Consider the following 17,981-nt stretch of genomic DNA (forward strand, 5'->3'; position numbering starts at 1 on the left):
CCTATCGTTAGTCATCTTACTTTGTTCATCAGTGATGGGGGTGGAGGAAGTAACTTTAAGTATCTATTCTAAATTCCTACATTAAATACAGAATGGTGATCATGAACTTATTCCAGTGGTTAGAAAATTTAAGCCAGGAACTTTAAACTCTGATTCTTAAAACCCTAGTAGAACTGTTTGTGAAATTATCAAGAACCTAAAAAAATGTTCAGTATCTACAAATAGTTTCCTTTGAGTTACCTTAATTTTTCTATTTACTTAAATTATCTGAATGCATTTTCAGATAACCATACTTAGAGAGCCCTGGTAACAATATTTTTAACCTCTCAGATTATGCTTTAGAGTCAGTCCATAGTTTTCATAGGTAAACTCTGTTATTCCAATTTATAACTACACCTCAAAGTATTTGTTTTAATAAGTTACCTACCTTGCTAACTCCATAAAAACTAATGCATCTCTAAGAGACACAGGCATATCACTGCTTATTTTATTTGTTGGTGGTTTCTGCAGATCTACAATTAGCACACCATCTTCTTCTCTAAAAACTTTCATTAAAACAGCCTTGTTATTTACCATTTTCAAAAATTCTACTTTGGCTTCTTCTCCCCAGCCTTCATCCTGTGAAAAAAGTAGAATTCCAATGTACTTAATAACTACAATTAGCTCTAATGGTACCATGCTCTGGATTTAGCTTTTATTTTATTTTTCTTTGTAAGTCCAAAATACAATCAAAGTCTGCAAACTTGAGCACAGGGGCTCAACCACAGATACTAAACAATACCTAGGGCCAGATCCAAGGTCAGTGTTTATGTATGTACAATATATGAATTTTTTTTTAGTGAGTTCTGTTTCCAGTGTGGGGTTTGAATTCATGATCCTGAGATCAAGAGTCACATGCTCTACCAAATGAGCCAGCCAGGTGCCCCTAGATCTTTGATTTTTATGAACAGTCTCAAGGTGTCCATTTAAGCTGTTGTATTTTAGAATTTAGTTTCACTTCTGAATATTTATGTGTATATATATATATGTGTGTGTGTGTGTGTATATATATATGTATATATATATGTGTGTGTGTGTGTGTGTGTATATATGTATATATATATATATATAACATATTATATAACATTATATAAATTATAAATATTCTAAAATAAAACATGATTTTTCCACTTAAATAACACAAATTCAAAAGGTAATTTTGGGGTGCTTGGGTGGCTCAGTTGGTTAAACGTCCATCTCAGCTTAAGTCACGATCCCAGGGTCCTGGGATTGAGCCCCACATTGGGCCCCCTGCTTGGCGGGGAGTCTGCTTCTCCCTCTCCCTCTCCCCACGGCTTGTGCTTTCTCTCTCTCTCTCTCTCAAATAAAGAAAAAGAAGAGGTAAATTTGAAAATATACTGGAAGCCATGTAATGTAATCAAGGTGTTTATAATCATCAGTTTCCATTTAACTGGGAATATATGAAGTATATGGTATTTAAATAATGAAAAATATTCACCCATTTAAAAAAAAATTTTAAGTTGATCTTTGAACCTTTAAGTTTCCATACCTAAAGAAAATATCAAGGGTTAAAACTACACATTCCTGGTGTTAAGTTCTTTATATATTTTGAATATTAACCCCTTATCAGATATACCATTTGTAATTATCTTCTCATTCAGTAGGTTGCCTTTTGTTTTGTTGAGGATTTCCTTCACTGAGCAAAAGTTTTTTATTTTGGTGTATTCCCAAATATGTTATTTTTGCTTTTATTTCCTTTGCCTGAGGAGACACATCTAGAAAAATATTGCTAAGGCTGATGTCAGAGAAATTACTATCTATGTTTTATCTAGGACTTTTATGGTTTCAGGTCTCACATTTAGAAATTTAATTTTGTGTTTCTTTTTGCACATGGTATAATCAAATGTTCCAGTTACATTCTTCTGCAATGTAGCTGTCCAGATTTCCCAGCACCATTTATTGAAGAGATGGTCTTTTCCCTGTTGTATATCCTTGCCTCCACTGTCATGGATTAATTGATCATATAAGCATGGTTTTATTTCTGGGCTCTCTATTCTGTTCCATTGATCTGTAAGTCTATTTTTGTACCAGTACCATACTGTTTTTTTTTTTACTTTGGTTTTGTAGTATATTTTGAAATCTGGAATTGTGATATCTCCAGCAGAGTTGGTTAGTCACTATGCTGTATACCTGAGACTAATGTAACAATGTGTGTCAACTATACTCAAACTTTTTAAAAGCTACAGGTTGCTTAAAAACAAAAAAAAAACTCTTTCTAAAGATTATAAAGTTTATTCAGAAAATGCAAAAGAAGTATAAAAGCCAAATTTAAACCAGTTTTACCATTTTGGGGAAAACAGCTAATACTTACGTTTCCTTTTACATTTTTTTTCATTTACTCATTCTTTCAAATATCTGTCAAATGCCTTTTATGTGCTATGTAATCTGCTAAGCACTGGGAATACAATGATAGGCAGAGACACAGATTCTTGCTTTCAAAGCCTTCATAAAATAACCATTTAATATATATTCTTACATACATTTTCTGTCTTGTAAGAGTTTTTAAGGCTTGCTGGGGAATAGATATTCATAAACAATACAAAGCAGAATACAACTTATGAACAAAGTGTCATGAAAATAGTGAAGAAATTTATAGAAACACATGCCAGACCATATTTTAAAATTTATTTTTCTCTCCATATGTGACTCAAATTTAGTGGTTTATTTGGATTCATTCCAAGTATATGTTTATTCATTTGTATATGTTTATTCAACTCAACTTCCCATTAACAATGTTTCTAATTATGGAAACTGAAGTTCATTTCCTTTTTTACTGGCACTGATAATTTATTATACAAAATGCACTTACCAAAAGAATTGATGCCTTGAACCTACTTTGCAATCTAACTGGCAATACATAGCTAAAATTGAGATATTTAGCCCCCAGAAGAAGAAATAATTTAAGTTTCACTTACTGAATTCTGTGGAACAATGTCTTTCAGTGAGCATGGCAGTGCTAGTGGCTGGATGTCTTTCAGCAGCCCTTCAATATATGGTTCAGACTTCCTTAAAACTAGGCATAAGTCATTTAGTACTATATGCTGCTCAGCAATGTGTTCTGATCTTGCATGGGTATCACCAACCCTAAAAGAATTCAGGTAATATTTATTGAAAATAATACTTGAAACCCAAATTTGCTTTCCCTCCATAAAAGGTATGCATTTCTAAGGATACTTTATTTAAGCTAAATCTTATAGAAAGTTGTATTCTAATTCATACTTTCCTACTACATAGATTTAATCCATATTTTATAAGCACAGACAGTACTTTTATCTATAAAATAAAATCTCAGCTGACTTTATCTGATTTTATCTTTGTCTTTCCTATATTTGTTCAAGTTTAGACTTAAAGGGGATAATGATAATGATGCCTCCAAACAGAAAACTATTTATTTATAAAGCTAGGACCATTAAATAGTGACCATTCTATATAGTTAACACTGGTCCTTACCACAGAAACATTTTCAGTTTTATTTTTTTAATTTATTATTATTGTTGTTTTATTTTCCTAGAAAACTGAGGGAAATATTTTTGAGTACCTAGGGTTAGCTTTAATAATTATAGAAACCTGATTTAAAATTCTACTCAATCATCCTGCAGCTAACTATAATACTTTATTTAAAAGAAATATTTTTGTGCATCATTCCCTCTTTCGAATAAACACAGAAAAGTACTTAAGTTTGGATACATCAAAAAGCTCCTTTTCCAAAATAACAGAAAAAAAACTACTCCTTTTCCAAGCTCCTCATGTAGTAACACTGATAAATGATAATACTTTACTAATTTAGTAGTCAGTAAAACAAATAGAACAAAATAAAAAGTATATGCCTTAGAAGTAAAAAATGATAAATTACTCCTTTCTATTCTTTCCCAATTTCCTTTATTCTTCAGTATTTCACCCCTCCCCCGCCCCCGATAACCAATGTTTCCAAACAGGCCAGGAACATGTAATACCATACCCTGAAACAATAAGGACTTCAGAATTTCCAAAATCTACCATGAATATTTGTATTAGTGCAACTTCATGGACTGAGAATTTGGTTGGACTACAAAGTTTTCTAACATGTTCACGTTCTATTGGAATTAATTCAGTGATAGTTCCTCGACACCACATCCCATTTTCAATACTGTTGACAAATATTCTTGCACCTAAATAATAAGGAAGACAAATCATTATCAGTGTTTATGAAGAAAAATACCTAATTAGCTCTAATTTATGAACATGTATATTAGTTCCACCACTAAGAAATTTTAATTAATTTATTTCCTGAAGACTTAGTACATGTCGAGTGCTATGAAAAATATAAAGGTGGTATATTGTGATAGTTCCTGTTATATAGGTAGCTGGGGAGGTAAATGCAAAGTTACCAGTCTCTTATTGAGGACCTATATTTTATGAACTATAACAAAGATGAATGAGACTATCCTGCAATAAAGAAGCTCAAGAAAGGGGGCACCTGGGTGACCCAGTGGGTTAAGCCTCTGCCTTCAGCTCAGGTCATGATCTCAGGGTCCTGGGATCAAGTCCTGCATCGGGCTCTCTGCTCAGCAGGGAGCCTGCTTCCCCCTCTCTCTCTGCCTGCCTCTCTGCCTACTTGAAATCTTGCTCTTTCTGTCAAAAAAAAAAAAAAGCTCAAGAAAGGAAAAGAGATAGGCAATTAAATGTACTTACAACAATAAAGACATTCTACCCCATGTATACACACACATACATGTATAGACATATACATGCTGAAATTTATAAAATCATTTGGTAGCATAAAGGAAGAAACAATTACCTTCTCTTGATAAAGAGGAATCAAAGTAAAGAAACAATGAAAGGCTACATTTGACGTGCCAAAATTAAATTAATACACAATGGGGTTCAGAGAAGAGGAAGATGAACCAAGGACCTAGCAGCAGAGAGATCAGATGAATTACAAATTAATTCGGGAAAAAAAGGTCAAGGAAGAAAGAGGCCCGAATTTGAATGCTTCCTATGAGCTCAGTGATGTTCTCAGTGTTTTGTGTTTGAATTTACTTACTCCCACAACAACCCTATAGAGATAGGGCTTCCATCACACAGGTAGGCAAAGGTGGTCTTAGAGCCCATCCTCTTAACAACTAAGCTACCTATCAGAGATAAATTGATAGATCTCACCACTCATTATATACAGAGTGATGCTGTATAAATCCCCTCTGTATATGCTAATTAAAACAGGATAGCTGAGAGGCACATTAGGGTAGCCTTTTAACTTTTAGTTCTATGAAAATGTTTATCTGGCCTAAAGATTGTCATCAACCTTTCTCTTATGTTGATATACCACATAACCAATATTCTGAGTTTTTTTTTTTTTAAGATTTGTTTATTTATTTTGACAGAGAGAAATCACAAGCAGGCAGAGAGGCAGGCAGAGAGAGAGGAGGAAGCAGGCTCCCCGCTGAGCAGAAAGCCCGATGCGGGGCTTGAACCCAGGACCTGGGATCATGACCTGAGCCGAAGGCAGCGGCTTAACCCACTGAGCCACCCAGGCGCCCCAATATTCTGAGTTTTAAAATATATGCTATGAAACTATTCTTTTTCACAATAGGTAAGATAAAAGCCTATTGAAGACATTTGTTCTTTATAATGAAGAGCACAGGTAGGAAAAGGGAACAAGAGGATATCCTCTTAAAGCATCTTAAAGTTCTTTCCTTGTCACTTTCTTAAAATATAAGTGAGTATTCAAGTCATGTAAATTTATTTACCTGAAACAATAATTATCCTTAATTTAAAACAAAGGATGACTGTGGCTTTTTTAGAACACTTTCTCAATCTAAGTTGAACTCTTTTGGGCATGTATTAAATTTTAAGAGAAATATTTGTAGCCATAAATGTTTAATACTATACTTCTCTTTTCTTAGATACTCATAATTTAATGTTCTCTAAAGTTTAAAATTACCATCAGTTTTTGTCCGAAGTGTATGATAAACCTAGATTTTGGATATTCTGATAAGCCACACAGATGAGCTAAGAGTTAATCACATTCTTAAAGAACGACTACACAACCTTAAACACATAATAATTTTTGGTATTATGTATAGGCATTGATTGCTATCAAGAGAACAGTTTTCTTACCATGTTAATAAATCAAATCATAGTTTTACCTTATTACAGAGTATAATTAAATTTAGTCAATGAGTTATAAAGAAAATATTTGTAATAAAAGCCTAAATTATGGCAAATTACACATACCCTTAAAATTAAGATAGACTGATTAAGTTTACCAACTACTCTCTGAGTGGCCCTAGGAAATAGACAACACTGTTGTGAGTTTAAGTGCTTAATGACATCCTCAATATTCACATGTGGGACAGCAAGGGACTGTAGTTATACTATAAGGAATCATCTTATGGGCCAGTTTTCCCTGGAGACAAGGAAACTGTGAAGGGTTCTGTAATTTAAAAAGTAACTACTTTCACTCCATAATTATAGTTTTTGTATATACCTTACTCAGCAGTCAATATTTACCTAACTTATCTAAATAAAATTACATTATGTAATTATAAAACTTTTATGCTTAGAGCACAAATCTGTATTATAAAAGGTCTATGTGGGTTGGCCAAATACTATAATATTTAAATGAACTTAATACTTTAGCTTGGAATAAGATTTGATTACCTAGTTCCAAAATGTCTGAAGGATCAAGGTGTAAACTCTTATTGCAAAACTGATTCACCTTCTTTTCCAATACTGTTGCATCTTTAATTTGTGAATATTTCCGGATATAAAAGTGGCAAGGATGTATTACATGGCTTACAAAAGCTAGCTCTGGAGAACCTAGATAAGAATATTAAAACCACATTAATAAATCATAGGAAAGAATTCATAAAAACTGAATGCAATATCCTCTAAAAGAATATTAAGTGTCTTGTGGCACTGAAAACTCTAGAATACTTAGGCCCCACAAGAGTCCACACCCAAAATAGTAACCAGACCACTAAAACAAATAGATCCCACTTTCAACATTAAATTCTTTAGCAACCTGAACTGCAAATATTTTATTTTACTTGTTAAGTATGTTAAGTGGAATTGCAGTTCATGTGATAATTAGATTCTAAAGTCAAAATATGCTGTAACTCTACAGCATTATAACAAAACATCAGAATTTATTTATGAACATTTTGGAACTCAGAACTCGATTCATAATAGGTAGGTCTCTTGCATATCACAAAAACTCCTGTTTCTACTATACCCAAAGAACCAAGAATAAGCCCATAGACACTCTGAATACAAATCTTATCTGGCTTAGAAAAGTGAAAAAAATGTCTGTGCAAAGTAAATGTACTGAGCATCATTTAGGGGAAGATGTGTGTGTTTTGGTGGAGGTTGCAGGGGTGGTGAGGGTAGAATAAAAGAGAAAAATATTTGTATATAGCAGTAATGAAGCCAAATGCAGCTACTGAAAAGATGTCCAGAATAAATGTTAAAAAAGGAATTAAAATAACAGAACAGTGTGCATGGTATGCTATGTTTCATGTACAAAAACAGAAAAATTAAATATATGTATATGCAAAGAAACTCTGGAAGGGAGGGAGAGACTGAATGAAATGGACAGGTTAGGGGAAAATTTCACAATATTTTAATATATGATTTTTTAACAATGTAGATGTTTTATTTAGTAAAAATGTTTAAAACACAAAGAATACGGAAATGTAGAATTGGAGACAGTAAATATAGATGATAAAAACAGAACAAATGGATCATTTTAACTGTCTGATACAGATCAAAAAGAATACCTATATTGAGGATAGAGTAAAGAAATTAATATGTTTAAGTACGGAGGCAGTTGAGAGAAGTGTTACAGATTTCAGAAATATTTTTGCCAGTAACAGCTAACATTTTTAACATTAAAAGGAAGAAGTTTTAGTTAACAGTAAAATTCATTTAACTCACTACCTTCACACTACATTAGATTACTTTACATAAAGCAAACTCCACAACATCAAGTTCAGAGTTGTTAAAGTACTTGCTTTTGATCCGAAAGGGAAAGATGAGTTTTTCTGAAAAGGTTTTTTTGGATCTCTAGGTGTTCCCACAAGATAATCTGTGAAGCATGTTTCATCAAAATAGGAAATAAAGGCAATCGTACTAGTTTTATTAGGTTGACAATGGCACACTACTGCTTAAAAAGCTGTACTTGAGGGGCGCCTGGGTAGCTCAGTGGGTTAAAGCCTCTGCCTTCGGCTCAGGCCATGATCCCAAGGTCCTGGGATCCAACCCCACATCAGGCTCTCTGCTCAGCAGGGAGCCTGCTTCACTCCCCACCCCCGCCCCCCCACCCCGCCTGCCTCTCTGCCTACTTGTGATCTCTGTCAAAATAAATAAATAAAATCTTAAAAAAAAAAAAAGCTGTACTTGAATTGGCAAAATACTTGAATGATAAGACGACTTTTTATCAGTAGATATAGTCATGATAGGTTTCTTAATCACTGAGATATCAGCAGTAATAATACAATGGAAACAAACAAAAATGTATGTTGTTTTTTTTTTTTTTTTTTTTTTTTTGCATTCAAAAGTTCTGGAGAATCAGCTAATGAAACAGATTGGGAAGTGGAGGGCAGAAGAGAGCAAAAAATGAACTTGAAAATGGTCCTAAAGAAGACTGGTAGTATACTAACTTCACAGTAGTAGTTCATGGGGAGAATACCAGCACTGTAAAATCTAATCAAACTATTATGATACATTAAAATGTTACAAAACAGATGCTATTATATTCATGTCAACTTATTTTATAACAGACTATCTCTCAGAATGAAGATTTAAGAAAATCCGTTATTTATTTATTTATTTATTTTTTAAAAATCTGTTCTTAAATTTAAGGACAAAGCCATGAGACTGCTCTACAAATATTTCTCTTACTTGTATTTTTGTCTTTTATACAGTTTAGGTGTGGAACACCAGAAAGTCAAATACCTCAATTAACCAAATATTAAATTTACATCTCAGAGGTTAGATTATTGCACTAAAAAATAAAAAAATTTTCCTAACTTTAGAAAATGTGAAAGTAGGGGTAAGGAACCAACAGGTGTTAACTCATAATGAGGTATAAGAAAACAATGTTTTTGTTGAGTACAGGGACTAATTTGTTTCTAATTACAGACATTTTGTTTCCTTGCTTTTGAATTTTCACTCACTTTCCAGGTTTTCTTCAATAATTTCTTCAATGATCACATCAGGGCTAGATGCTATTTGAGGCAGAACTGCAATGGTTTTAGGGGATGGTGTTGCAACAACCTCTTTGTCTGGCTGGAAGTCTTTTGTTTCTAAATGCACATCACTGGCTTCCCGATGCAAAAAAGGTGATGAGGTTTCATTACTTAGAACAGATATGTCAACCTTTTTCTTTTCTCGAAATGGGTATGTATCATGACAAGAAAATTCCTTTTTATGATTGTATTTCTTTTGAACAGTCTGTCCCATTTCATTTTCTTGGGGATCACATCTGTTTAAAAAATAGAAGGTATTAAGGAGGGCACTTTTGATGAGCATTTGGTACTGTATATAAGTGACAAATCACTAAATTCCACACCAGAACTCGATAGTACACTGCCATTTAACTGGAATTTAAATAAAAATTTGGAGAAAAAAATAAAAAATAGATAGGCATATGGCTACTTTAAGTTGTTTCATAAATTTTTTATATCTACCTTCAAGCCATTTCCTTCCTACATGACAGTTAATATTGCGAGACATATAAAGAGCTAAAGTTTTGTATAGGTGTCTCAGAACTATTTTTTAAATAGCTTTATATTTTTTAAAGATTTGTTTATTTGAGAGAAAGAGAGAGAGAGAGAGAGAGAGAGAGAATAAGCGGGAGGGACAGAGGGAGAAGGAGAGAGACTTTCAAGCAGACTTCATGCTGAATGTGGAGCCCAACATGTGGCTTGATCTCAGGACCCTGAGATCATGACCTGAGCCAAAACCAAGAGTTGGACACTCATCTGGGACTGTGCCACCCAGGTGCTCCAAATAGTTTTACTGATGTGTAATTTACACAGCATAAAATTCAATAATTTTTACTAAGTTACAGTTGTGCAGCCATCACTACAATCTAATTTTAGAACATTTCCATTACCCAGAAAGAAACTTTTGCTCATTCCCAGGCCTAAGCAAGCCTAAGGGTTTTAAAAGGTCAACAAGAGGTATAATCAATGAGAAGCTGAAGAAACATGATATAGTCATGACACAATCTTCTAGTCCTAAAGAATAGTGGATATAGATTTTCAAAAGAAATCATTTTGATTTGGCTTAGCTGTTTGTTTTTAAATTGTTATGATTATTTCTTTTTTAATTTACTGGCCTAAAAATAAAGTATAGGAAATAGTAAAGGGTATAATCCTGAGCAATCACCTGGCCTAAAAATCATCATTAGTCTGAATCCTTTGGGTATTATTCAATAGCCACTAACCCACAGTTAATTTATGTGGTTTACTTCATTTTTTTTTTAAATCTTCTTCACATATCCACACAGATTTAGGCTATCCATCTACAAGTACAGAAATTCTATCAAAGAAATAAGACTAAGTCTCAAAAAGCTTGTCTTTTAATTAACCCATTATGGATTTAGCTTTATCGCAGATCATCATTTAAGAAGCATTTTAGAAGTAAGAACCAACAAAGCCAATTAGATTCAGCAATGACATATATTATTAGTCTCTTCCAAAAAAAGGTATGCTTTGAACATAAGTAAAATACATGTTGAATTCAAACACCTTATGAGGATACATATATGTACCTTACTTTGCAAACTAGATTTTTTTTTAATAACAATTTTCATTTAACCTGGGACATTTAACACTGTCAACTGACTCCAGTCTCATAAACTCCACTGACTTCTAGAACACTACTTTCTCCTGTTTGTTTTTCAACCTCTGCCTATTCCTTCTCAGTTTTGTTTTGTTTTGCAGGTTACTCTTTCTTGGTCTTAAAATTTAATATTTTTCTAGGGCACTGTCATTGATTTACGTCAATACCTGTTCTTACCAGGCAAATCTGTTGTTTAATTGCCACCTGTAATAAGTAGAAGCAGATTGTAATGATACATTCCCTTAGAACTAGGAAAAAATTTAAGACTACTCTGAATTAACTTTAAATCAAGACAAGATCAATGCAGAGTCTCAAAAGGAAAGAATAGTTTTTGACATTAAAAATATTCAATAGTAATCATATTCATGTCATTAAAATATCTAGAAGAATGTATTCATTGGGAAGGCTGAGGATTATCCATGGAAGTGCAAAAGTCAAGTCATAAAGACAAATAATGGCAGGGCTCCGTATCTGGGGAAAAATGACTTGAGCCAAAGGACTGGTACTCTAGTGCTCTGGCAAGGACTTTCCCCTGGTAGTAAAAAACATACTAGGAATGTACTATCTAGGCCTAATGCTATTAAGCTATTTGATTAACCTTACTTCCTTTATTGTAAACAACACTGCAAACAAAGTAATTTCTCATAATTTGATTTCTTAGGCCTGTTCAGATGCTGGAAAAGAATGCCAACACAAGTATTCCAGTCCATGTGACAATTATATTTGTTTGTAAGTTAATAGTCTGGCATTCTATCTAAACTGGAATCCTGGTGTTCAGTTTTGTAAACCTGGCTTATAGGAGTTTACCTGGGTTGCAGCACATCTCTTCATGTCTGTTTCTGACTTTTAAGACTGTGGACCAAACTCTGGTAACGACTGTGGATGCTTCCTGGGGGATGATTTCCCCTGGAGACATACCACCGACAAAGTGAATGAACTTACTTTTTTGGGGGGGTTTCTAAACCATCTATATTCTGACTACTCCTAAACCCAGAATCAAGTCTAAGACCTCTTCTTTAGTTTTAGTCCATACAGCTAATTGCTCTCTGTACATTTCTCCCCAGATATCTGGTAAACAACAATAACTCAGCACTATTTCTCCACCCCTAAATTTTCTCCTTGCATTCCCAATCTTGGTAAATAATACCATAATTAATCAACTTAACCACCAAAGCCAGACCTGTAAATCATTGAGGATGCTTCCTTTTTCCTCATTCATAATGTTCAATTAATAAGCTTTATCAATTTTCCCTATTTAGTATTTGTTGTATCTACTGCTCTCCTGTGCTATTACACACATCATTTGCTGAGTCTATTCATACAACAGCCCAACTAATCCTTCAGCCTCTAGCCTCATACTCTTCCAAATAATACTCTAAATGGCCACCAAAGTTATCTTTTTAAAATGTAACCTAATTATTTTTATTTTCACGTTGAAAATCTTTTAGTGGTTTCTACTGTCTACAGCTGTGCTGTCTAATACAACTTTCTGCAATAGTGAAAATGTGGGCCATTGTCTAATATGGTAGCTAAAAACCATATGTAGATACTGAACACTTTGAATGTGGCTAGTGCAATTGAAGAATCCAATTTTTCCTTTTTTTTAAAGTAATCTCTATACCCAACGTGGGGCTCAAACTCATGACCCTGAGATCAAGAGTCACATGCTTTTTACTGACTGAGCCAGCCAGGAACCCTTCTAATTTTTCCTTTAATTTTGTTTTTATTAATTTATGCTTAAATTTAAATGGGCACATGTGGTTAGTAGCTACCACAATGGATAATATGCATCTAGAAAATAAAGTTCAAATGCTGCTACACAGCATACAAAGTCTTTAGGATTTAGCCTATATGTATCCTTTGCCAAGTGGAATTATATAAGCAATTCCCTGAACGTAGCACATTATCTCACTGCCTCCCTTTTGGCCCCCTTTGTAATTGCTACTCATTTTTCATAGATAAAATAAAATTCTCCTTTTTCCAAGTGTCCTGTTATCCCCAAAAGAATTGACTGTTCACTTCTTTTGCATCTCCACTAAATTCTGCATATATTACCATCATGGCAATTATTCACTTTATTGTTTATGTGTCATCCTCTACTTATTGTAACTTCTCTGACATATATCTCAGTGTTTATGATAATGGTTCCTAGCACAAAAATCAGTATTCAATGCTGGCTGAATGAATGAATCTCAAAGATAACTTTCACACATATATCATTTAATACTGACCCCTTCTAGGTCTTTTCACTCTTAAATTAATTAGAATTTAACTGATAGAAAGCTTTGCCCTTTATATTATTTTATAGTATTTGAAATCACACATACTATACACTACACATCAATTTTCCTGTCTCTTGGGTAATTTTTCTCTTATACCTTCTCAGAAATTAATGGCATGTTGTCATTTTTTAAATATTTATTTATTTATTTATTTAAGAGGGAGGGAGCGTGTGTGCAGAGAGGAGGGGCAGAAAGAATCTTAAGCAGACTCCGTCCTGAGTGTAGAGCTCAGTTTGGGGCTTGATTCTGCAATCCCTGAGATCAGGAACTGAGCCAAAACCAAGAGTTGGATGCTTAATCCACTGTGTCACCTAGGCACCCCCATGTCGCCATTCTTATACTTACTTTGTTAAGTCCTCAAATTCAATCTTTCCCATATTGTTGAACATACAGATGATCTCATTGCAATTCATATTCAACCTAAAATAAAACATTAGCATACAAGTAAATGTTCTAATACCAGTGTATTACTTTCTCTAAATAAAAGTTGCTAACATTAAAAACTCGAAAAGAACATTTTAAGTGCTCTAATAAAACTTCATTACTTTCTCTATAAGTCAGTTGCTGACATTAAACCTCAAGACAACATATTTTTCTAATTTATCATAAATTACTCTTATTTTACATGTTTGCTAATTTGGGAAACATCTGTGACACAAATTTTCAATTTATAATTGCTTGCTATTTAGTACATTTAGGCTCTAACACATTTTTATACTTAATCTTTAGGTTCTCCTGAATTATAACTGACTTACTTGGGAGAGTTCCTCCGTTTTAGAGAACTAACTTGTAACAATTCACTCTCAAATGTTAATTTCAAAGTACGGATAATCTAGAATCAAAAGAGAAGTGTTACTCAGAGGTGAATTTTAAAAATAAATATTACTGACACAAAGATTTTACAAGGAAAACTATAGCCTTTAAGCATCTCACTAATTAATGTGTTTAAGATATAATTTTAGGCACCCAAAGGAATGGATGCAAGCAAGTGTTTAAGATTTTTCCCCTAAAGAAATTTAAAATCTTTTAGAGATATAAATTAATAGATAACAACAAAAGATACTAGTTAACAAATGGGATATAGCTATGTAAGAAGAGAAAATTCTTATCATACTCACTTTGCATCTGCATTGCTATCCTCCAATATCTTTTTGCCTTATCTTCTTGATAAATCTAACTAGGGTGAATACCAAATCTTTTTAAGATTTTATTGATTTGTTAGAGAGATTGCACATGTGCACACACACAAGCAGGGAGAGCAGCAGGCAGAGGGAGAAGCAGGCTCCCTGCTGAGCAAGGAGGCCAATGTGGGCTCAATCCTAGGACCGTGGGATCATGACCTGAGCCAAAGGCAGACATTGAATTGACTGAGCCACCCAGGTGTCCCAGGTGAATACCAAATCTTACAGTTTTTTACACCTCCTAATGGTTCATTTGTAATACACAGGAAATGACTGTTTTTAGAACCATGGCTAGAGAGAGGTCTGACCAAGTTAAGATGATGGCAAATTCCTCTCCCTTCACTTAGAGATTTTGGAGGCAGATAAACAAATGCCTTCTATTTTATACCTCAATTCATCCCAAACACCTGATAATCTATGGGAAAAGGCCATGAGGAATCAAAGATTATAGAACAGGATCTATATCCCAAAGGAGCAAGGTAGAAATCAGAAAAAAAGATGGTTAATCCTGTCTTGCCAAACGATCTCATCAGAAAACATGTTTTTGTTTTTGCCCAACGGTGCTCCCTCGGCATATTATTAGATGACAGAAAATAGTGGAAGCACCCGGTCTCTTGACCTGCACATTTAGGGAGGCAAAGAAAGAAAAGGAAAAAAAAACCCTGAATGAGAACTTGAATTAAGTTTTTAAGTCAAGAATTGGCAGTCATATCTAAATTGCTTATGAAAAAAGAGAATCCCATTTAGTTTTCTGCCCTTACATGTTCTCAATTTTTATTCAAATGTTCTAGGAACATTAATTTCCAACTCAATGTCACCCTACTTGCTTTCAGATCACGTGTTATAAAGACCTGATTACTGCACCATTTCTCTAACTGGTAAATAACAATAAAAGGCTAAACAAATTTATTAATATTTATCTTAGAATTCAAACAGTAAGAATTCTAAATTGAGGCCAAGAAAAGGTAGGATAATCTAAAAATAAATGCTTATTAAGTCTTAAATATCATATTCCAAAGCATGTAAAGTAATATACCTCAGAAATAAATTCATATTATGGTCAAAATTACCTGATTGAGGTCACAGTAAGTCCTTAAAGAAGGTGCTGATTTTAACTCTCTTGCTATCTTCATAGCTGCAGCCAAATCATTTTTTTTGTCTTCAATGTAGCTTTTAGCCATTATTACATTTGAAAGATAATCATCTGTATTTCTTACTACTTCTTCACACAGGTTCTTCTTCCTTCATATAAGATCCCAAAATTATATTACAGAATTTCATAAATGTTCATATGAAAGTGAGTTTATAGGAACTGAGTGATATCAAAAGGATAAATTTCACTTGTTTATGAACATGGCTAAAGGGGCATTCAATTCAACTGAAACATAATTGAAAACTATGTATGCATAACTAGAGAAAAAGTAGAAGGATATTATGTCACAGATACAGCTGTCACAGAACTATAGAAGACATACCCTAGATGATCCCACCTAAAAGAGAAATCCTATCTTGTAATTACTTGTGCCATTTCAAAAACAATCTTTATTCATTTCTGACCAAGATATACCTGCACACTTTAAAATTTCCATCAGTTGACACAAATTACATAAATATAAAATGAGATTTTAAAATAAGACTTCACCAAACCAGAACACAAGTGTCAATTAACTATAATCTTCAAAGTAATCACTTAGAATGGCAATTAATGATTCCTCCATTATTTGTACCTCATTACTCAAAATCTTCTCTGGACCTATGATGGAATTACTTTATTATGGCAATTAAAAAATTTTGTACCAAAAATCGTAGTGTGTAACTTTCTCCTTTTATTACTAAACAAATGACTATTATTTCCTCAAAATCAAATCTGGCCCCCAAAAAAGGAGTGTTTGCCACACTGAAGAGTAACAAGAATTTGATATAGATTCTGAAGGTGAAGAGGTATTCCAAAAACCATTTTGGTAATTGTATAAATAATCTGAAAGTCATTTCTTTAGGGAAGAAAAACAGTTATTTTGGTAAGTTCTAGTATGGTTTCTAAAAACTCATGCCTAGGATTGATATCAGCAAAACAGCAGACTAGGTAACTCTAAGCCCTTATTACCCAGTGAAGATGTCAAAAAACAAACAAACAAAAAAACCCCAAGCAAAAACTGGTTAAAATAGTCTTATAGAAACTCTGGAAAATAAACAAAAGGTATACAGCAACCAAGCAAATGCCCAATCAAGAAAAAGCCATATTCAAAACAGTGGGAAATTCCATGGTGTTTTTACTTGTTCTTGCCCAGCCCTCCCCTCAGCATGGTGCAGTCTTGGTCTAGTAGTAGCAGCACAGTTCTCAATTCCTTCCATCAAACCCAAGGGATAGCATAGTAGACTTCATCTGTAATGTTCTAACTTGTTTATGGAATGCCTGAGGATCTAATCTGTTTCACCTAATTTGGAACTGAGGCAGTAAAGAGCAACAGGCAGTACTTGGGAAGGTTGTAGGAAGACTAAGAGCTATAGATTCCTCAGCAAGAAATTATAGGTAAAGACATACACTATGCCATCTGGGGCTTGCAAATTCTGGGGTGACACTCTTTGAGATATGAATAAATTTAAAAGCAGCTGTGTATATAAAGGAATAAAAAAAATCATACTCAGGCCCAAGCAAGATACATGCTCAGAAAAGACCTGAGAACACATTAAGCCTCTACCTGAGGCTGATTCTAAGGCTCAGAGCATGCTCACTCAGTGAAGGACTGCCCCTGCAGAGAACCAGTTTGAAATGAAGAGGTGGCTGTGTTTTCAGATCCCCAATTTTCAACAAAACACCAAGAGTGTATAAAAACATGGGAAAATATGATCCATTCAAAGGGAAAAAACAGAGTGGCAGAAACAATTCCTGAAGAAGCAGAGACATAGGACTTATTAAAGACTTTAAAGCAATAGTTTTAAATATGCTCAAAGAGCTAAAGGAAAACATGCACAAAGAACCTAGAGGAAATCAGGAAAAAATGAAAGACCAAAATGTGAATATCAATAAAGAGAAATTATATAAAGGAAACAAATTCTGGTGCTCAAAAGTACAATAACTAAAGTAAAAAATTCACTAGAGGGATTCAACTGCACATCTGGGCAGGAATAAGAAAGAATTAGCAGGGTGCCTAGGTGGCTCAGTGGGTTAAGCCGCTGCCTTCGGCTCAGGTCATGATCTCAGGGTCCTGGGATCGAGTCCTGCATCGGGCTCTCTGCTCAGCAGGGAGCCTGCTTCCCTCCCTCTCTCCGCCTGCCTCTCTGTCTACTTGTGATCTCTCTCTGTCAAATAAATAAATAAAATCTTAAAAAAAAGAAAAAGAATTAGCAAATCTGAAGATAGGACAACTGAAATTACAGAGTTTGAGGAACAGAAAGAAAAAAATAATGAAGAGAAGTGAACAGAATCTAAGAGACTTAAAGGATTCTCTCAAGAAAAGCAACATATGCATTACATGAGTCCCAAAAGCAGGAGAGGAAGAAAAAGGTGCAGAGAAATTATTCGGAGACTAAAGACTAAAGACTTCCAAAATTAGATAAATTAGATAAAATACATAAACTGACAAGTCCAAGAAACCAAAGATATAAATGTAGAAGAGACACAATATAACCA

At 33.9% G+C, this 17,981-nt stretch overlaps 1 protein-coding gene across 1 annotated transcript in view; it reads right to left on the minus strand.

Annotated features, from left to right (window-relative positions):
• LOC111159926 (ring finger protein 17) overlaps nt 1-17,981 on the minus strand; it is a 162,528-nt gene that overhangs the window by 110,606 nt on the left and 33,941 nt on the right. Inside the window, exons 7-14 of the mRNA XM_022522609.1 lie at nt 15,421-15,592; nt 13,925-14,001; nt 13,515-13,589; nt 9,216-9,523; nt 6,700-6,858; nt 4,019-4,208; nt 2,976-3,144; nt 428-618 (exon numbers count right to left, since the gene is read on the minus strand). Coding sequence (XP_022378317.1) covers nt 428-618; nt 2,976-3,144; nt 4,019-4,208; nt 6,700-6,858; nt 9,216-9,523; nt 13,515-13,589; nt 13,925-14,001; nt 15,421-15,592 — 1,341 coding nt within the window. The remainder of the gene's footprint in view (nt 1-427; nt 619-2,975; nt 3,145-4,018; nt 4,209-6,699; nt 6,859-9,215; nt 9,524-13,514; nt 13,590-13,924; nt 14,002-15,420; nt 15,593-17,981) is intronic.

Source organism: Enhydra lutris, unplaced genomic scaffold, assembly GCF_002288905.1.
Source record: "Enhydra lutris kenyoni isolate GAN:26980312 unplaced genomic scaffold, ASM228890v2 scaffoldscaffold71, whole genome shotgun sequence".
Lineage (NCBI taxonomy): Eukaryota > Metazoa > Chordata > Mammalia > Carnivora > Mustelidae > Enhydra > Enhydra lutris.